The 22,958-nt window shown below is 37.0% G+C and overlaps 1 protein-coding gene across 2 annotated transcripts in view; it reads right to left on the bottom strand.

The window, feature by feature from the left end:
- DIAPH3 (diaphanous related formin 3) overlaps window positions 1-22,958 on the bottom strand; it is a 558,347-nt gene that overhangs the window by 218,122 nt on the left and 317,267 nt on the right. For both annotated transcript variants that reach the window (XM_036299517.1, XM_036299518.1), the window contains one exon: window positions 7,622-7,751. In XM_036299517.1, coding sequence (XP_036155410.1) covers window positions 7,622-7,751 — 130 coding nt within the window. The remainder of the gene's footprint in view (window positions 1-7,621; window positions 7,752-22,958) is intronic.

Here is a 22,958-nt window from a genome sequence, read left to right as displayed (position 1 = left end):
CTTCTATCCTATATAGTAAAAGGGTAATATGCCTCCCAGCACCAGGATCAGCGGAGCCGCGAGGCCTCCCGGCACCGGGATCAGCGTGAAAGGGGGCGGCGCCCAAACCCCCTGATTGCCCTGTGGCTCTGTGTGTGACAGGGGGTGGGGCCACAACCTCCCTATCCACCCTGCTCTGTTCGTGACAGGGGAAGGCGTCCCAACCCCCTGATCAGCCCTGCTCTGTGCCTGATAGGGGGGAGCTCCCCAATCCCCTAATTGCCCTGCGGCTCTGTGTGTGACAGGGGGCAGTGTCCCAACCCCCTGATTGGCCCTGCTCTGTTCGTGGCAGGAGGAGGCGCCGCAACCTCCCCATCGACCCTGCCTTGAGTGTGACAGGGGGCGGTGCCCCAACCCCCCAATCGGCCCTACCCTGAGCGTGACTGAGGGTGGCATCGCAACCTCCCGATCCGCCCTGCTCTGTGCATGACAGGGGGCGGCGCCACAACTCACCAATCAGCCCTGCTCTGAGCCCGACCAGGGGCTGCACCTAGGGATTGGGCCTGCCCTCTGCCACCCGGGAGCAGGCCTATGCCAGCAGGTCGTTATCTCCCGAGGGGTTCCAGACTGCGAGAGGGCACAGGCCGGGCTGAGGGACCCCTCCCCCCAATCCCGAGTGCACAAATTTTTGTGCACCGGGCCTCTAGTATATATATATTCAATTAAAGCAATATCCTATATGATTGTCTCCTCTAACAAAATTGTTTTATATAAATGTCTTCCACCAGTAATATGTATCTATCAAACTACTTCACTATATTGGGAGAAATGTATCCTAATGTATATTTTCAACAACTTCTATGTCCTACAATTGATATGAAACATGAATTATTTGTCTCACAAAATTATGAGGCAATAACCTTCATGACATAATGGTTCTAACACAATGCTTTTTATGTTGTAAATTTGTTACACAATAAATACTTTAATGCACTGACAATATATATTTAAAATATAAAATGCAATTGAATTAATAATACTGAATATTCAAAATAATTATATCAAATTCACTAACAAATTTTAATTGGCTTTTTTGGAAGTCAATAGCATAGGAGGTTAATGAAAGGCTTTGAAATGCCTTCTATTTGTTATAGCAGATGAATTTGAAATTTTCAAACACTATGCAGTTTCCAGGTGGCAGCTACCTGGAAATTAAGTGTTCTAAGTGTTCACAGTAGGTGCATAAAAGATAAACATTTGGTATTTAGTAAGGCATTTATCATAAAATGTTGGAAAGTCACGAGGAATTGAAAACCAAGAGATGTATTTGAGTAGACAACTATTTGGGTAAAACCAAAAAATTACTAGCTAAAAGAAAACAAATAAAGCCTTAAAAATAGAGAGTCCATAAAATAGAAGAATACATATATCAAAGAATACTCCTGAAAGCTAAAAATGTGGAAACAGAAAAAAGTAACTATAAAAATGGATGATCATTAAATCCACTCTGATAGTACACTTAATATTGTCTTTTCTCTAGAAGCTAACTACATTCCCAGCAGTTCCAGAAATGGTCTCTAGTATATAGTAGAAGTTCTTAAATAGTGGTCTAAGATTTTATGAAAAAACTATAAATTTATTTTTTTAAGGACAAAGTAGAATACATAAAAAGCTAGGTGAGGTCTCCAATAACGAAAAAGCACAAAAGAGAAGGTGATATTGACTTTGTTACTTGATGAAGGAGACAGCATTTTGGTCACAGCTTCCACTTGCTATAGATTCAACTTAAAATCTACCACACAACTCTCAGTTGAGATACTGAAAGGCTATAAAATGACATGGCAAATAAGAAAAGGGAATAGAAGGAAAGGGACAAAGGAGGATTTTTTCACATACTTAAAAGGGGAGGAGAGGTTAAGGGTACAGGAATCAAGAGCCATATTTTATTGCACATTGTAATTTACACATTGAGATGTGGTTGGAGAAGGCAAGTAAGCTTGCAGATATACAAGTGTGGAGCTCAGAAGGGAAGTATCAGATATAAATTTGTGTCATTAATGTTTTGATGGTATTTAACCCCATGGGAACTAGAGAGATCAACTGAGGAGAAGCCATGGGCGGGGACGGGGGGGGGGGGGCGGGGGGGGGAAGGAGAGAAGAAGAGAAGAATTCACTATTAGGCTAATAACAGCAATACTTAGAGGTTGCATAGAAGAAGAGAGGGAGGCAAAGGATACTGAGAATAAGAGGGCAGAACCAGTTGGGAAGAAACCAGATATGAGTGAGGGAGCCTGCATTGCACCAAGACACAGAAACTATGCCATGGATCAGCAGCAAGAAGAACAGTTTCTAGCGCAGACTAAGCATACAACTATGTTTGTTGCATGAATGAGTGAATAGTTACAGAGGAAGTAGCACGGTCTTTCTGGAATTCAGAGTTCACTATCTAGGATAATGGAAATATATGCCAGAGCTTTGATAACCCTGAAAAAGACAGAGCTGAACAAGGTGACACTGTAAATTTACCTTTGTTTTATTTTAATACAACTCAAGAAATCCCACAGTTTTGTCTTATTTCCTACTCATTAATAAAATATCATTCCAATTTAATAATGAAAGAGGTTATGTGAAATAATCTATAAAACCTTCGTATTTCAGAGTTTATTAATTCCACTTGTTTAGACACAGGAAAATACATTCAACCCTGAGAAGTTTGGAAAAGGAAAGAACTATCACAATGGTGTAGAGAAATATAATAATGAGCCAAAATACTTTCACTGAAATACAACAGATAAGCCGTAAGCTATTATCTCTTAGGAAAGAAGCCGCCCTAATGAAGTAGATTTTCGAAAATTGTCATACGGGTAAGCTCATTAGTTGCAATGCAAGTTCCCCCTGCTGATCCAGGAGTACCTAATGGCCAAGATTTGTTTTATCTCAAAAACAAAGGTACTATTTAATTCATGTGATAGCTCACTGAGGAGATTTCAAATCTGAAAACTTTTAAATAATGATATATGAGAGCACTGAAATTCTCCATAGCAAACCGACTTATTTCATCCAAAACATCACAATCATTCCTCTAAAATCTCCTTCATTAATAGGGTAATAGAAGCATACAAAGCACTTATGCTCAACAATCACCTACAGTATAAATTATCTTAGTAATGGCTATTTTATTTCAAATATGAAGTTGGCTGCTCCCTGTGAAACAAATTAACGGTATCTGCTGACCAATCCACATATGTGTTCCTCTGCTAACCAGATGGAAACTAAACCCCTCTAGGCCCCCACTGCCCCATAGAAACATCAGGATAGAAAACAAACAGAAAAATCTAATTACCAAGTTACAACTCTGCAAGCCCTTATGAAAGTTAAATATTTTTTAAAAGCAAAACATCGTAATATTCATACAGAATTTTAAGTACAAGCAAATGAGTCATGAGAGGTAAATGATATTTCAAAACCTTAATTTACAAGCAAAACGGCTAGAAAGTAAATTCCACGATGAGAAATGCATCTGAAACAGAGGTATGTTCAGGCTTACTGCTCAGCTTCAGAACTAGTAGGAAAGATGGTGAAGTGATCGGAAATAGAAACTGCTATCAGGCAGAAAATGTTCGCACTGATTTAATTCTTGCTAAATAACCTAATGTTTACATAAGCTGTTAACTACTCAACTACCTTTTCACTAGAAAAACACACACAAAATTACCTTTATATTTCAAGGCACTTTGGACCACTTTTTCCTCTACCACTCTGTTACTTACCAAGTTTAATGTTCATCAAAAACACCCATTTTCAATTCTTTTTCAAGCCATTAATTCAAACTGTATTCCAAAATATCAGAAATCTCATTTCAGAAATGTCGCCTTCCCTAAGTTAAAAAGCCAGTCATTTAAAAACTATTTTAAGGAGAAACTAAGATGGCGACAAAGGTAAACACCGGAAAATTGCTGCCTCCCACAACAACTTCAAAAATACAACGAAAAGACAAAACGGACATCATCCAGAACTACAGGAAGGCTGGCTGAGTGTAAATTCTACAACTAGAAGAAAAAAGAAAAGCACACTGAGACTCAGAGGAGCAGCTGGGAAAGTAAAGTGCAAAGGTACGGAGCCTTGAGCGTGCGCACGGAAAGCGGCTGGTACCTGAGGACGTGGCTGTCTTTTTGAATTGGGAGGGAGTCACAAGCTCCCGAATGCTCTGAACTCTGCTTCCGGGAAGTCTCTGGGGACCCAGGACTCATACGGGGAGAAACTGGACTGTCTGGCAGCAGGCAGAACTCTGAACTTGAGGGAGGCTTTCCCTCAGAGGTGCTTGCAGCAATTATCGGGACACTGAGACACGCAGGCCCTTAGGGCAGGGCTGAAGATCAGCCATAGCTGCTTGCTCTGCCCTTTGATTCCCTGAGACCCCACACCACACAGGCTGTGGCAGAGGCTTTTACATATGAATGCCCTGGCCCTTTGCAACCTGAAAATTACCTAACAAATTGCAGCTGGGCCAGACAGACCCAGAACTTCCAAGAGAAGGCCCAAGGCTCCACAGCAGCTTGCATTGCTTCACAGCTGGGCCTCATCAGGGCACCTCCAAACTCCAAAAAAGGAAGGGGAATCTGCAGTTCTCTTCGTAGCCCCTGCTGGGTAACCTCAGGCAGAGGCTAAATTAGCACCTCCTTAGATCCAAGAGCCAGTGTACCCAGTGGTCAGAGGGGGACCATACAGATTACAACTCCTCAGATCCATAAGGGACACTCTCAGGGGGCAGACTCAGTGAGCACCAAAGCCCCACTGAAGCAAGTCCTGCCCCAGAAGGGTGTCTTCAGCACAAAAGTTCTCCCACTGCAGACACAGCTGATTCTCACTGCCAATTGGCCTGGAGGTCAATTCCTCCCAGTGATCCTACAACAATCAAGGCATAACTACAACAAGACTGTGCACAAAGCCCACAAGGGGGTGCACCAAGAGTGTCCACCTCAGGTAACTGGGGAGGCTAAGCCACTGGCCCCTACAGGACACCTAGCACACAAAACCACTCTACCAACACAGGGAAGCATAAAAAATGCGGAGACAAAGAAACAGGTCACAAATGACAGAAATGGAGGAAAGCAAAGGACTGGATATAGAGTTCAAAACCACGTTTATAAGGTTTTTCAAGAATTTTACGGGAACCGCCGATAAATTTAGTGAGACCCTGGAGGATATGAAAAAGACCAACTAGAAATTAAGCATACACTGACTGAAATAAAGAATAATATACAGAGATCCAACAGCAGACAAGAGGATCCCAAGAATCAAGTCAAAGATTTGAAATACAAAGAAACAAAAAATACCCAACCGAAAAAGAAAAAAGAAAAACGATTCCAAAAATATGAAGATAGTGTAAGGAGCCTCTGGGACAACTTCAAGCGTACCAACATCAGAATTATAGGAATACCAGAAAAAGAGAGAGGGCAAGATATTGAAAACCTATTTGAAGAAATAATGACAGAAAACTTCCCCTACCTGGTCAAAGAAATAGACTTACAAGTCCAGGTAGCGCAGAGAACCCCAAACAAAAGGAACCCAAAGAGGACCACACCAAGACACATCATAATTAAAATGCCAAGAGCAAAAGACAAAGAGAGAATCTTAAAAGCAGCAAGAGAAAGACAGTCAGTTACCTACAAGGGAGTACCCATACGACTGTCAGCTGATTTCTCAACAGAAACCATGCAGGCCAGAAGGGAGTGGCAAGAAATATTCAAAGTGATGAATAGCAAGAACCTACAAGCATGATTACTTTATTCAGCAAAGCTATCATTCAGAATAGAAGGTCAGATAAAGAGCTTCACAGATAAGAAAAAGCTAAAGGAGTTCATCACCACCAAACCAGCATTATATGAAATGCTGAAAGGTATCCTTTAAGAAGAGGAAGAAGAAAAAGAAACTCTTACCATTTACCACAGCATGGATGGAACTGGAGAGAGGATAAATACCACATGATCTCACTCATTTGTGGAATATAATGAACAACATAAACTGATGAACAAGGACTGATCCAGAGACGGAGAGGCATTGATTGGACTATGGGGCCTTGGAGGGAAGGTAGGGGAGGGTGGGGGTAAGGGGGAAAGATCAACCAAAGGACTTATATGCAAGCATACAGGCCTAACCAATGGACAGGGACAACAGGGTGGGTGAGGGTATGAGCGGGGGGTGGGGGGGACAGCGTGGGGATAAGGACATATATGTAATATCTTAATCAATAAAAAATATATTAAAAAAAACTATTTTAAGTATCACTGAGCTATTTTTAATGTTTTCTTTCTCTATGCTCGTTGGCCCTATCTCACATTATTTCATATAAGGAAATAGTTTGAATTATTTTCATTTCACACACATTTTCTCTCTCCTCTCTCTCTCTCTCCCTCCCTCCCTCCCTCCCTCTCTCTCTCCCTCTCTCTTCTTATCAAAGACATTTTAAGGTAAAGTAAGGGCAAAGTAAGTAATTCAACATCATTAGAGCATTTGGAGGCAGGAGTGAAAAATAAAGTTAAAAGTTTAGTTTTAGTCTTAAAAATCCAGACCAATATTTCCAGCACCATGACACTCCCTTGCCCCCAGGTTGTATGAGGTGTACACTTCAAAGAAACATACATCTCAGGAATGAGTGTCAAAGAACATCTCATCTAATCACATGCCTTTTAGCTACAATCCCTATTTTATAGAAGGAAAAACATTTAAAGAAGGCAGGGAATGATAAAAGTGATTTTTTTTTCTTTACGAAGGAGTATTCACAATAACATGGAAAAAATTAAGTATTCTCAAGTTGACAAACTTGAATTTTAAGAAGGAAATAAACAGATTACAAAATACTTTGACATTACTAATGGCCAGTGTTCAACACAAATAGTACATATAGTCCACCATTTCATGTGAGTTGCTTCCAAACTATATAGCAATACATTCGTATATATTCATAAAAATGAGTATTCATAAATTAGCTGTTGGAAGCCAATTAATGCTTTGTTGTTGTTTTTCCCACACAGGATCAATGTGATATATAAATAAAAACTGGATTCTTCAGGTGGTCAAAAAATTGCATTTGATCATTTTATATCCAAGTATTAATAATGGCCTTATCCTTTCTATGACCCTTATAACCTGATCTAACCAGAGCAGGGGCCAGAAGCAGGTGACAAAGGTTAGCATTAGGAAGGAGCAAACAGAATCTCTGGAAGTTCAGTGTCTACCAGGACAGAGAAAGCAGGCTCCACCTGCAAGGTGGGTGGAGATAGGCTTAGGACTCAGACAAGTAGGGGACACTGATTACTAGACACATAATAGTACCAAGTGCTTGTGAATGACATTGAGTCATGGAGTGTGACAGCGGCCACCAATGGAGCAGGCACAGCAGCAGAGGTGCGGCTGCCAGACATTTTTTAATATTGGGCTCATTATCTAATCAAGTTAAATCGTAACAACAGTAATGATCAATCAGAAAACCAATGTTCTACAACTTCAATTTTTAAAGTGACGTATTCAGCATGAAAACACTGTGACAAAGTAGCAAGCATGCTTAAGTAAAAGGCATTACTTTCCATCTTTAAGAACTGAAGACCCAGAGCAATGAAATGTTTTCTATAAAAGCACAAACCTTTACTAGCTTTGTCCAAATGTTGCAAATCCTCCACAAAACTTAGGATATCAGGGTACTTTTCTTCACATATTTCCACTAGAAAATGAAGTAGTGTTGTTTTCTGATCTGCTGATTTCGTGTCCTTTAGCTAAATAGGACGAGAGAGAGAGAAAAACAGGGTCAAACATATTTTGAAAATCTGTCTATTAAAATGGTAATATAGTATTCTGGAGATAAGAATGAATGACTTGTAAAATTAGTTAATTCTATTTTTGAAAAGCAAATATTTAAATACTTGAAAAGCTATTCTTAACATGTTGTTCGATTAAAGTCAATAACATTAATTGAAAAGAAGGAATAAGTATAATCCAATCTAGTATGTGATATTTTATAGTGGAAAATATATGGTAAATTCCTAGGAAATTCAATACAATAGTGGTACCTAAAACTACCCCCACATTTGAGCATGTTCTCATTTGGCGCATGCTGATACAATGCCTGCTGGATAATGCAGGAGTCAGAAATACACAGAGGACAGTAATTCCTGAACAGGCTGTTTAGTGAAAACAAAGAAACAGAAAATACATATTTACCCTGGTGTGACAAATAGTGCAGTAAAACTGATCACAAAGTACATTTAGGAGGACAAGACATCTAAATTGAGCATTGGTAGAGAGGAAGTTGTATGGGGTAGGGAAGAGAAGAAGAAATCCAAAGCTCAGTATCATTGCAGAAGGAGCAGCTTTTGCTAAAGGCCATAGACGAGGAAGGAAATGGCACATGTGAGGAACCTGAATGACTTCAAAATAGAAGTGTGTTTTGGGGAGGGCAAGAGGGTAGAGTAAAAACTATGAATCTGAAAAGATAGGAAAATAATAGAAAAGGTAGGTCATGCAATGGAAATAGGATTTTGATCCCTAAGAATTTGGAGTTTTAAACAGATGAGAGATGACCAGATGTACATTTTAGAAAGCTCCCTGTAGGGCAGCGTGGATAAAAGATTAGAGCAAGGGTGATAACAGAAGCAGGAGGAGTAATTTAAAGAGCTGTAGCAATAATGCAGACAGGGAAAGACTACAGACAGCCTGAGCTGAAGGGATGCTTTGGGAATAGAGTAATGAGACAGAGTGGACATGGAAATTCAAGCAATGCCATTAATTGAGACAAGACAAAAAAAATAACAACTGATTTGGGTGGGCTGGGCAATGAAAAAAAAATCATTTCAGTTATGAACAAATTGAGTTTGAAGGTTTTAAATAATATCAAACTGGAAATGTCCAAAAAGGATAGGTGTAGAACAGTGATCCCTCAACCTTTTTTCATTACTACCAGCTAAGGTGCTTTTAAAGCATTTTTCCCCCTAATTGTTACAAAATTTAAAAACCATAGGTACACTGTACATCTGTTTATGCACTGTATGTATATCTGTGCTTTACATATAACAACAGTAAGACATTTTTGCTCACTATGAAAACATTTTTATCCCCTCGAAGGTGACAAACTGTTGGGAATCCTTCAGGGGGTTGGAACTTAAGGGGAGTGAATTGGTCTAAAAGCACCGGTTTGTGAGCAGGTAGCCCCTAAAGCTAAAAATTTGATCAAATAAACTCAAAGAGGTATACAGAATGGGAAGGAAGAACAGAGGCTTGAAGACCAGGATGGACCCATCCTAACCGGAAATGGGCAAGGAATGCAATCAGAAAGGAGATGAGGTTAAGCTAAAATCTAAACAATAAATAGGGAGTTAGCTTGGGTTTTGTGTAGTCACTGGGTGTGAAGACAGGACAAATAGGTAATCTGGTGATGTTCCTTACAACTGAGTAATCCTTTAGAGCAGATATACATATGAGAGTGGAAAAACATCCCTCTTTGCATACCCCAGGATTTAATTTAGAGCTGGAAACTCTTGGTCTACCTAACTGGGAACAGCCCTATTTACTTGCTCTTTTCTGACAATTTCTCACTTTAAAATATGCATGTGTGAGTATATATATAAATATATAAATATATCTCCATATGTGATATTTTGACAAATTCCACCATCACTAAATACTATATTACTATCAGAAGAAGATAATAAGCCTATTGTATAAGTTACTAAACAATAGAAGAATGAGAGCGATACTGTACAACCATAAATATTAACACACACCACAACTTATTAATGCAAAAACTAGCAGACTCTTGGGAACATACAGCTACCCTTCTAGACAGTCTGACTTTCACATTACCGATGTAATAGGTACAAATGCTACACTGACCTATACAACACACAAACCAATGTTGATTCACTATATTGTGCACCTGAAAGTAATATAATATTGTATGCCAACAACACTTACATAAAAAGAAAATAAAGAATGGTTCCTGGCACTTTAAAAACTGATATAAACATTAATCCGCTATTTAATGCCTTTTAAAAGGAACAGAGATCCCAACATCCACCTGAGTGTTTTGAAGGAGTATACTCCAAAAATGACCCAAATACTAGTTAGATTAATGGTCAATAACATGCATGGGTTGAACTGATAATGTTAAAACACACTCTTAACTAGTTACTTAGCCTTGGGCAAGTTACTGGGCCTTAGATTTTTACATAAGTGGAATAAAAATATGAACTAGACAGAGAAAGAGAACTCTTTTTTCTACTCCAAAATAATTAAGTATACATTCTAGTAAACTCGATGTTAGTAGGCATATCAAAGTCTAATTTAAAACCATACTTTGGATAAAAATGAAGAAGCCTAGTTATAATCTCAGTTCAGAAATTATTTTTGCATGCTTGGGCCAGTTAGAATATTTTATGAGGTTCATTTTGTACATATGCTGAGAATGTTAATCCAATTTCTAAAAGTTACCTTTCACCATATAATTGCATTCAAGCTATCATTTTAAATGGATAAGGCCAGATTACAAATAGCAAACTTTCACATATTATAGCAAAATATAATAGTTTTCTCTTGTACAATAAAGAGTCAGTATAAAAGCTGCCTCTTTTTTTTTTTCTTTTTAAACATCCTAGCAGCAAAGCTCTTTATTCCTGCCCCCACCCACCCATCCCCTTTACAGCAGTGACTAGCTGGGGGATCCTGTCCCTTCTGTGGTCACACAGCTGCTGAGTGTCCTCAGTCTACACCCTTCCTTATCATGCTCCTTTCATGTGAAACTCGACACAGCCTGTGTGGAATGCTAAGACAAGCACCATCTACTTCTGTACTTTGTAAAGTGTGGAAAGAGTATTCCTATTTTTAATATAGCTAATCAGCCAGCAACTACTAGTATTAATATGTCAAGAAATCTCTGTGATCCAACAACGACCAAGCAGATCAACCTTGATCTTTATGAGCAATAAGAATTCAGAATTTAGAATTCTGGAAATACTATAGTTTTTGTAGCATCTACAAGTTTAATAAAAATTAAGTGCATAGGTCAAATACATTCAAGAACTTAGAGACAACCATAAAGCTAAACACTAATTTATGGAGGAGGGTGGTTATCTTGGTTATACTATTGAAAACATCAATTGACTAGCAAGTTGCAATTGGTAACATTGTAATATTAAAAAGTATACTCTGACTAGTAAAAGGAAGTATTATATCTTTCCAAAATCTATATTTAACAATTGTGACACACACACACACACACACACACACACACACACACACACACACACACACAAAATCCTGCAAATTTCTAATGAGTAAATCTGAAATTAAACCTAATTTAGTAAAAAATTCAGATAAGAAACACCAATAGAGACCATTTGTTGATAATGCCTGGTGTCTCATTTAAAAACTATGTGGCTCTAAATTGTAGGTCAGACATTTTTTATTCAGGTCCTAACATTTTCAGAAAAAAACTGCGTAATATTGCCAAGGCATTCTTCTTGCCTCAAATACTCTATTCCCTCCCTCCTTCCCCAAATAATTAAAATAAAAAAATAACAGACTCCTTCTAACAGCATGAAAACACAACAAAATGTATTTGTCAAAATCTTTATCTACTTGCTGCTCAATTTTTTTAACCTTCTTGATAAACATTAACAGTACAGAGGGCACATTCTATTGCTACTAATTTCTCATATCAAACATAATCAGTGATTGAGCTAGAAGGGGAAAGTTTGGGAGATAGTGACAGTTTTGCTGAAGAGAAAGAACAACATGAACACATTCTGTAATGCTAACTTTGGAAAGAAACTGAAACTACAATATTTGCTTTGAAAATTCATTCCGGTTTTAAAATATGCTTCATTTAAATTTAACAGACATTGCTTGACAGGATTCCTTGTGTATTATTGTCAAGAGATTTATCTTCCTGATGAGTAATCATCACTGTTAAGTAGAATTTCTTATTTATATATTGTTTCTTTAAGGTACATCTAATGTGGCACAGATGTCAAATAAACAAAGAGATGGATGGACTTTCTTCAACTGCTCTGTTCATTCCAGACAAAATAATGTTAAAAGCAGATCCTGTAATAAATCATGGCCTAGTTGTCAGTCTGGAGTACAAGTTTTTTGTTGCTACAATGCAAGGTTTGGGAATATTTCTAAGGTATTCAGCACAAATTTGGATGACATTTAAAGAACATTCTATTGTGTAGTCACAATAAAAAACATTCTTAAAATAAACCTTAGTATATTCTTGCTGATTTTTGTAATCCAAAGACTGTAACCCTTTTCTCTCTATAATAAAACGTATCTTAAGAATATTGTTAAATTAGTAATTCTCTTCTCATTATGTTCCTATAATCTAAATATGTATACAAACAGCACTATTTTAGATGTTGTAGACATTGCTGACCAACTACTAGAAAAGATGACAAAATTATGAGCATCTGTGATGGCCCCATGCACTTCCTACAAATCCCTAGCTTGTGAATAGTATTAATGCTGAGGATGAAGGCAGCAGATATTTTATGTGGCACTTACTATGAGACAGTATAAAAGTATTCTGCTTAAAACACACAACATCCCTGTGAAAAAAGAACTATCATTATACCCATTATTAAGGAAGGAACAAAAGATATTTATTTGTAAGATCATGTAGTGAACCGCATTAGATAGCTGGTAGAGCCAAGATTTGCACCCATGTTTGTATGAATTCAAAGTTCTAAACCACTATAAATACAGTTCCTCTAAAAAAAAGTCTTTTTCTAATGGGTCTTATTATTAGGCATCCAAAGAAATGAAATTCTCAAAAACACAGTGGACACAAATGGTAATAAGACAAAAGAGCATTATTGGAATTTAAAATACTGAAGCTCTATAACCTATAAGTCTAGCCATGAAGCCTCTGACAATCAACACCCTCTACCCTCTACCCTCAGGCCATTTATAATTCTGAGAGCACGCTTTTTTCTATTCTTTTATCTATTAAATTCATAAAACACCACCTGAATCCTATAGTTCAAACAGCAAGTCTTTCCATATTGCTAATGAATTAGTCCTGGCAAAATATATGAATATGGTTGGATGAAAACACACCTGTAAAGTATGACCTTCAACAGGCTTAAACAAGTATACAGAATAACATTATATTTCATCTTAAATCCCTTATAGAATAAAGTGATTTGTAAATATATGAAATAACATCTTTAAATATAAGTTAAAGGTATCCCCACAAAAATGGATGTGTAAATACAAACTTACAAGGACTATTAGCTCAGCCCTAGCTAGTTTGGCTGAGTGGATAGAGCATTAGCCTGCGGACTACAGGGTCCTGTGTTCAATTCCAGCGAAGGTCACATGCCCAGTAGGGGGTCTTATCCCCAGTAGGGGGCATGCAGGAAGCAGCCAATTAATGATTCTCTTATCATTGATGTTTCTATCTCTCTCCCCCTCCCTTCCTCTCTGAAAGCAATACAAATATATATATATATATATATATTTAAAAAGGCTATTTGCTCAGTTCAAAAAGTCAATTTCACTAAAGAAACCAACCCACAATTACAGAATAAATAATATTTTCTGATATATAAATATACTAAAAATAAACACTCCCTAATTTTTTCAAAAAGAGAATGTATCTCTCCAAAAAGAATGGAATTAAAAATGTTAATATTAACAAAAGATGCTATGCTGGCACTGCCACAACAATTTTAATATATTAATGCAACTTTTATAATGATTTCAAAGATGGATAGAAGTCTATTAATACTAGGTAAAATAGATAATTAGATAAATTTACAGCATTCATATATAAAAAAATTTTACCTTTTTACTTAATTTTCACATTAAAATGAGAATGAGGGTAGAAACATTAAATAAGCAAGAAAATTATATAAATAATATAGACCCATATAATAAAAGTAAACTGGTTCATACCATATCCTACCAGATATGCTTTCTCTAAATTATATTTTTAACATATTTCTTTTGGCTTTTAGTCAGCACAGAAACTATAATATAAAAAGCACTTTTGTGTTTTACTAAAATTTTAGCTGTATTGTTCAATGTTCTGTTTATTTATTCTATTCCCTTATTCAAAAAGAGATTAAAAATAGCCCAATATTAATTAGTTAACATAAATGGGTGAAATGTAGAAGTTTTTTTTTTTAACTTCTAATTGTTTTAATTAAGACTAATATTGGGATCCAAGATGGTGGCAGAGTAGGTGAAAGCTACACTCATCTCCTCCCAGGACCAATTGGAATTACAATTGAAGTATAAAGCAAGAACCTGAATAACCAAATGAAGTCTAGCTGAAAGGAAGTCTTATAACCAAGGATTTACAGAAGCCACACTGAGATTGGTAGGAAGGGCAGAGATGCCAAAAGGGCTGGCCCTGCTCCTTGGGCACTGGCTGAGGTTCCAGAGCAGCGGTTCTCAACCTGTGGGAATGACCCTTTCACAGGGGTCGCCTAAGACCACTGGAAAACACATATATAATTACATATTGTTTTTGTGATTAATCACTATGTGATTAATCACTATGCTTTCACACATTGTATGCAGGAAACGTATTTATACGTTTTACGTATTTATACGTTCTACCAGTGTAGTAGAGCATGGGACATGTATTAATACGTTTTTTATAGACTAGCGGTAGAATGCGGGTAACGTATAAATACGTAAACTAAAGTTATCGTAATTTTACTGAACGTTGCCATTTGCGCAAAAAAATTAGCAAAAATGGCCTGTGCCACCTGTTAGCACGATAAAAACTACCCGCAAACAATAATTACATTCAATTTGTAACAATGAAATTGGGGTCACCACAACATGAGGAACTGTATTAAAGGGTCGTGGCATTAGAAGGTTGAGAACCAGTGGAAGACCATCGGAAAACACATATATAATTACATATTGTTTCTGTGATTAATCACTATGCTTTAATTATGTTCAAGTTGTAACAATGAAAATACATCCTGCATATCAGATATTTACATTACGATTCATAACAGTAGCAAAATTACAGTTATGAAGTAGCAACGAAAATAATTTTATGGTTGGGGGTCACCACAACATGAGGAACTATATTTAAAGGGTCGTGGCATTAGGAAGGTTGAGAGCCACTGTTCCAGAGGGATACCTTGGCTGGGGGGGGGGGGGGGGGGCTCCCCCTGAGAAGTGTGAGGTCTCAACCCAAAGTCAGGCTCTCCAACCCAGAGCTGGAGAGCCAGGAAGAGGTGCCCACATAACATCTGCATGTGAAAATTAGCAGGGATTCTGTCTACCAAGGAGACATTAGTTTGTTAGAGATACAGCTGTCCTCTTAAAGGGCCAACAGACAAAATTTCCTTTGCAGCCACTCATCCTGGGCTACATGGGAGAGAGGTGAAGCAAATTACAGTCTCATGAAGAGAGTCTGGAGTTTGTGGCTATGGGTAGAGAGCTGAAGGGACATTCCCCCAGGATCCCTGTGCTGAGTCATTCTCCTACACGTCAGAAACCATCTTTCATGGGTGGAGCGTTCACACAAGAAGAAGAAATAAAAGGCATACAAATTGGAAAGGAAGTAGTAGAACTGTCATTATTTGCATATGACATGATGCTGTATATAGAGACAATCTGAAGATTTCATCAAAAACCTACTATAAATGAATAACTCATAAATGAATTCATTAAAGTGTCAGGATACAAAATAAATATACAGAAAACAGTTGCATTTTTATATACCAAAAATGAACTCCTAGAAAGGGAAACTAGGAAAACAATCCCATTCATAATTACTTCAAAAACGCACACCAAAAACCTAGGAATAAATTTAACCAAGGATGTAAAAGACCTACGTCTGAAAAATTATAAGAAACTGAAGAAAGAAACTGAAGATATTCTAAGTGGAAGCAAATTCATGGATAGGAATTCCCCCTTGCCATTTTCCCCTTCCCCAATTAATCCAGTGGAACAACCTTGGTTACCACCCCCCACCACGTGGGGTGACTGTACCGCTGTCTTTTCAGCTTCGTGGACTAAGCACAGGATGTCCAGAACATTCCAGTTACCCGCAGCTGACTGTGACAGCTGTTTCCCAATTTAATCAGGCTTAGTTTGATCCCTTATCTTTTCTTAATAACCCACCAACTGCCTACTCTGACAGTATAATGTTGAGTATCTTTTCAGACATTTATTTGCCACTTGTAAATCCTTTTTGGTGAGGTATCCACTAAGGTATTTTGACCATTTTTTAATTAGGTTGTTTTTAATTGGGTTTCTTACAGTTCAGTTTTAAGGGTTTGTCATATACCCTTTTCATATATAGCCCTTTATCATATATTTTTTTTTGCAAGTATGTGGTTTATCTTTTGACCCTCTTAACAGTGTCTTCCATAGACCAGTTTTTAATTTATGAAGTCCAACTTACCAATTTTTCTTTCATGGATCATGCTTTTAATGTGCAACCTAAAAAGCCCTCACCACACCTGAGATCATCTAGATATTCTCTTAGGTTATCTTCTATTAATTGTTTATTTTTGCATTTTACATTTAGGTCTATGATCCACTTTAAGTTAATTTTTGGAATAGTATGAGGTCTGGTCTGATACATTTTTTAGCATGTATGTATGTATCCAGACTCACCAGTACCATTTGTTTAAAAGACAAGTCTTTCTTAATTGAATTGTCTTTGGCCCTTTGTCAAGATTAGTTCATTATATCTGCGTGGGTCTACTTCTGGGCTCTCTAATCTGCTCCATTAATCTATTTGTCTCCTCCCCCACCCCCCCACTACTACAATGCTTTGATTATTGGAGCTCTATAGTAAGTGTTGAAGTTGGATAATGTCAGTCTTCTCATATTATGGATCTTTCAGCTGACCATATAAACTTTATAATCAGTTTGCCAACATCCATAAAATAACCCTCTAGAATCTGGACTGGGATTGCATTGAACCTATTGATCAAGTTGGAAAAACCTGGTATCTTAACAATATTGAATAGTCCTTTCCATGAACCTAAAATATATACATATATATTTTTACTAAATCTGCTTTGATTTTTTTCATAAAAGTTTTGTAGTTTTCCTCACACAAATCTTGTACCATACTTGGTTATATTAAAACCTAAGTATTAATTTTCTTGTGCTAACATAAAGATATTTAATTTCAAATCCGAACTGTTCACTGCGAGTATTAGGAAAGCAACTGACTTTTTATGTCAACTTCATATCCTAAAACTTTGCTATAACTGCTCTTTAGTTCCAGAAAGTAGGTTTCTTGTTGTATGTGGGTGTGTGTGTGGGGGGGGGGGGGGAGGGGTGAGGCTGGGGGGGGGGGGGGGAGGGTTACATAACCAATTATTTATCCTATAAACAAAGATAGTTTTATTTCTTTCTTTTAAGTCCATATATCTTTTATTTTCTAGTCTTATTGCATTAGCTAGTATTTCCAGTAAAATGTTGATCAGGAATGGTGAGAGGAGAGACCCTTCCCTTGTTCCCTATCTTAGGGGGAAAACATTGTTCTTTACTGTTAAATATGATGCCAGCTGTAGTTTTTGTAGGTATTCTTCATCAACCTGAGAAACTTCCCCTCTATTTCCAGTTTGTTGAGAGTTTATATGAACAGATAATAGAATTTATCAGATGACTTTTCTTCATATTTCATATATTCAAATGATTTTTCCTTTTTAACCTGTTGATGTGATGATGGATTGAATTACTGATTTTCAAATGTTGAACTAGCCATTCATACCTGAAATACTTCCCATTTAGTCATGGGCTATACTTTTTAAATATAGTTAGTTTTGCTTTGTAATATGTTGATAATTTTTGCACCTATGTTTATGAATGCTATTACTCTAAAGTTGCCTCGTATTGTAATGCCTTTGTCTGGTTTCGGTATACACCTATTTCATCACGATGTTCTTCCCCACCATCTAAGAATAAATATTCATAAATACCATTGGTAAGTGTAGACCATGTTACATGTTTTGCCTGTGATGCACAAAATCTAGAAAAAATTCAGATCCTTGATAAAGAGACCTAGATATGAAGCTTCTTAGAGTATAAAAAATGGAACATGCCATTTAATTTTGGATTTTTCATTTGTAAAACACAAAAATCAGGGGTGAAAGGTAAGACTTATATCTTACCTTTCATTTGTAGAGCTGTTACTAAGTGAGGTGTTGAGGGGAGCTCTATGGCTGTGTGTTTGGGAGAAAGGAAGTGTAACAGATTAGCAATGCTTGTAATAAGACCACGATCTATTGCACACAAGTGGCTTTACTGACTGTAAGCAAAGCCACTCTGTCTTTTGTAATTCCATTAAAAGAATAATTCCAATTTACAATATTTAATAGCAGTTGAAAAACCAAATGGAGGTAATGTGAATAAAATTTATCAAAAACACTAGTTAGGCCTGATGGTGTGGCTAAGTGGTTGAGCATCAACCTACAAACCAGGAGGTCGTGGTTTGATTCAGGCCAAGACACATGCCCAGGTTGCTGGCTCCATCCCCAGCGAGGGGCATGTAGGAGGAAGCCGACCAATTATTCTCTCTCATCATTGATACTTCTATCTCTTTCTCCCTTCCTCTCTGAAATCAATATATATATATATATCAAAAACACTAGTTACTAAAGCCAATTAAATGTTCCTTGGAAAATGCCATACATTACATGTGTTAATGAATGAGTCAAAGGGTTTAAGAATTCTAAATAGTTTCACATTGCTTTGGAAGTCAGTATTTCAGTGATTTAATTGGCTGAATGTAAAATAAGAATGGCATTTGTTATCTGCAAGTCTTTGGCCAAAAACTGCTTTACATTCAAAGGGTGCCAAAATTTACTAGTGTGATTTTGCCAATTTGATAAAGAATAAAAAATTTTCTCAAGTTCTAAAACATTGACTGCAGATGGAACAATGGATTTGTTTGGCAGAGAACTTTCTTAAAACTAATTTCATAGAGTAAAGGAAAAGGTGACATACAAGAATCAAAATTTCACAAAAAATGATTCACAATATTAACCTGTGTGTCTGTACAGGTAGGCAAAATACAAACTGCCTATAACAGGTAAATGTATTTGTCTCCTGTATTTGTCCCACAACCCCAGGACTGTGCATCCTTTGATGAAACTTCACCTGTACAAGGCAGAACCCTGCAAAGTAACTCAGGACACTGACCATCAATTTATTTCAGTTCCACTGTGTGCCTGAAATTCATATTACTTTCACTCCTCTGGCCTCATGATAGTACTCAGCTTGGCAATAAAGAGAAGCAGCAGTTTTTGGAAATATTTTCACCACTCATCCTAAAGTGAAGAAGTAGAGTTGTTTCTTTTTTGGTTTGTTTTTATGTTGGTTAGGTTTTACTTGTTTATGTTTGTTGGTTGGTTCCAGATAACCAATCAAGTGTCTTGTATGCTGTGAAAAGGAAGTAGGGCAGAAGACACATAAAGTGATTCTCAGTTCAGTCTGTGCATTAAAATCACCTGGGGACCTTTTTTAAAAAAGTGCCAGATGCACATCAATGCATGCTAATCTGGTGTGGGTCTGATATATGAGTATTTCTTAAAGGGCACTCTGGGTTCAGAGTCAGGGTCCTAAAAGAGGAGCTGTTCACAACTTTAAGAAATAACTAGAATTGGTGGATATAATAAAAAAGGGGGGGGGAGAGTTCCCCATCCAAAGTTTGGTAAAGTTATTCAATTGTGACCTGTACTTGTAAAAGAAATATATAGAAGATCAGATAAAATCTGTATATACTAGAAAAGAGAAAATTAAACAAAAGACAAAAATCAGTCTTCCAAGCCACACACACATACCCGTTTAGCACCTAACTCCTACCCTACAGCCCAAACTGTGCACCCTTTGATGAGTTCTCTCTGAGATGAACTTACCACATGTTCTATTCCCACAGAGGATAGGAATTCTCTTCTAAGTGATGCTATAGATAAATTTATAGCAGAATCAATTGTTACTTGTTTCTACAATTTTCTCTGTAAATAACAGCACAAATACTGATAAAAATTAGTTATTACAGTTGGTACACTCTTCCAAAATTTATATCTATTATCCTAATGTAGGAAGTTAGTATAATTACCTAGAACAAAGTGCTACCTTATATAACTACACTAGTGGCCTGGTGCACAAAATTCATGCACAGTAAAGGAATTTAATTAGAGGAAATATTTTAATATTGCTATTTGCCCTAAGTGTCAGAGATGAAAGAAAATTAGTAAAATGTATATGAAAATCACCCTCCTGTCAGAGTCTGGGGCGCACCGCGGGACCGAGTCAAGTCCTGCCCACCCGCGCGTGCCTCAAAATCGCGTAAGACTCAGACCTGGCTGGCCCTACCCCCGTCAAGCCCCGTAAAGGGGGAGGGGGTGCAGCCTCAGGTTCCCCGGCCCCAGTGCGAGGGTGTGATGATTATTTGCATATTAGCTCTTTATTATATAGGATAATTCAGCTGTATTTTCTGAGATTATTTGTTATTTAAAAATCACACCCCTCATTAGACATTAGTAAACATTACTAAACACATGTTATAGTTACTGCATGTGGGTTGATAACATTAGTTTTTATATTTACAAGTTAAAATCATCTCATACAGTATATTTTAATAAGGTGTTCAACTTTGATGGTTGGGTCAACTTATTTTTTTGCTAGATCTAGTTGGGGGAAAAAAGACCTTGGCCCTACCAACAGGTTTTTTAGCGAACAAACTTCAACACAAACCACATATAACTTTTTCAAGGTAGGCACCTTGGTTACCAAGCTGATGAAATTTCTAAAAATATATATTTGCTTTTAATCAATAAAGCTCCTAAAAAAATTGTATAACCTCATTTTATCTATTATCCAGTTTTTATCTAAGGTCTAGTCATAGCTTTCAAGGACTTTCATGAATGTGAAGTAGTCCATTCATTGTCCTAAAATACAAGTCTAATGTTAATCTATTTGAAAAGCTGTGCCATCAGAAAGCAAGGTATTTATTCCATTTTACTTAAACTAAAAGTAGAATTACTGCAATTAAAGACCACATTTGTATCTCATTTACTATGAGGGTTCTCTTGGAGTGTCAAGCCCTAACAGGCCCTTTATACATATTTGTAGAGGATTAGAAAGGGGGAGAGAGGGTAGGGAGATAGTTGTAATGGATTTTTTTCACTTATAATTTATAAGAACATAGCTCCACACCATATTTTTCTTTTAAAACAATACACATGCAAAATTTCCTATCAAGTTCAGCTTTGGCTAATCAGAGAAACCACTATTTACTATTTTTAGATCATGAAACATTTCATCACCATGTTTGCACTTCATTTTTACCAAAAGAAAGCCTCAAACCCATGCATCTACCTTAATTTTCATTTACATCTTAATAACAGATTCTAGTTTATGTTTACCTTATATCTAATTTTTCACTTTTATATTTATTTATCATAGCCATATCTAATCTTTGGGGTGTAAGTAGACAAACACTTTTCTCTCTCTGAACTCGAGTTATTTTAGTTAGCCATCTCAATTACAAGTGTATACAAAGATATACTATAGCACTCAAAATAAAATACAATGCATACGGATTTCAAAATTCATGTAATTATTCTAACCTGTGCAAAGTTAATAATTTAATACAAATTTTCATGCACTTTTCAGATGTGAGCTAAATGTACAAAGGACATTTATAAGTAAAAATTTTGGATATAGAATATTATATGTCACAGGATCACCCAGCATGTTTTAACAGATTAAAATATAATCCTGTCTTTCAACTGTCAAGTAAATTTGGAATTCCTTGCACAGGGGCTTATGATCAAACCAAATGTTTTATAGTCAGTGTGAAAATTCAGTAATTGTCAAAGATCAAGCTGCTACTTCTGATAAAAAAAAACACACAACATGATGTGATATCATCTTGTTCAATATATGCTTTCAATTTGATGTGTAGGCTAATAAAAAGTATGAAGTTCTAGTATTTATTTTGTTTCTTGCACTACAGAAGTCTCCTAAGAGGGTTGATTAAAATATCCAATCTCAGTGCCTAAAAATACAGTCAACTCTATTATCTGGAGACAGATTAGCCGGTTTGTAGAATGACTGTAGTAAAATAGTAACAGCATGCATTGCATTTGTAAAAGATTTTAAAATTACTAGGCATCAATGACTATATCTCAATATGAGATGTCTATTTTCAACTACATAAAAACTAAGACACAAGACTGTGTCTACTGTAGTGTCATTCATTCAACCACTATTTATTGAATATTTACTATGTACCAAGCACTGTATTAGGCTATTCCACCTCATTAATCAGACCTAAGCTCTCCTGGACAATTGTCTTTTGAGGAAGCAGGAAGGGAGGGTATGTGGTCAACTCTGTGAGTTGGCTATAGTTTTGAGATGCAAAATCTGAAGAGCAACAGACACTTAGCACCATGAAACAATCTCTTGTAGTTGTGAACTTCTCCCCCACCTTGATCTGCATCCTGTCTTTTCTTCCTTTGCTTCCCCAGAAACTGGCAGTATAGCGTCCCTCTTTGTCCTTTAGCCTCCAAGTTCATAATTCCCACTCCCTGACAATTCCCTAGATGTTCCTTAAATGTGTACACTCCCCCTCCACCCTTTGTCCCATTCTACCTAAAAACTCTCTATTACTACTTTAGCTGGGTCCATCATCATCTCAAAGCACAATGACTATTATGTACTGGACACTAAACATTTGCTACATAACTGAATAAGGCCCATCAATCAGATGCCCTTTAAGATGCTGAGGTAAACAAGGGGAAGGAAACACCAAAAGCAACCTCATTCTTTTTTGAGCAACCACTTCAAACATGTCAGTATCTTTGGCGTTATCTTTGACCCTCCCCTTTTTCCCTTCATCTCACATTGCCCTGCCTCTCTATCTGCTCAGCTACATTTTCTCTGACATGCTCCTAGATCACATGCTGTCAACGACCTAGTCTCTCCCA

The sequence above is a fragment of the Myotis myotis genome, unplaced genomic scaffold (genome assembly GCF_014108235.1).
Source record: "Myotis myotis isolate mMyoMyo1 unplaced genomic scaffold, mMyoMyo1.p scaffold_m19_p_3, whole genome shotgun sequence".
In the NCBI taxonomy this organism is placed as follows: domain Eukaryota; kingdom Metazoa; phylum Chordata; class Mammalia; order Chiroptera; family Vespertilionidae; genus Myotis; species Myotis myotis.
The sequence above is the reverse complement of the archived record's forward strand: the minus strand, read 5'-3'. Positions and strand labels throughout refer to the sequence as shown.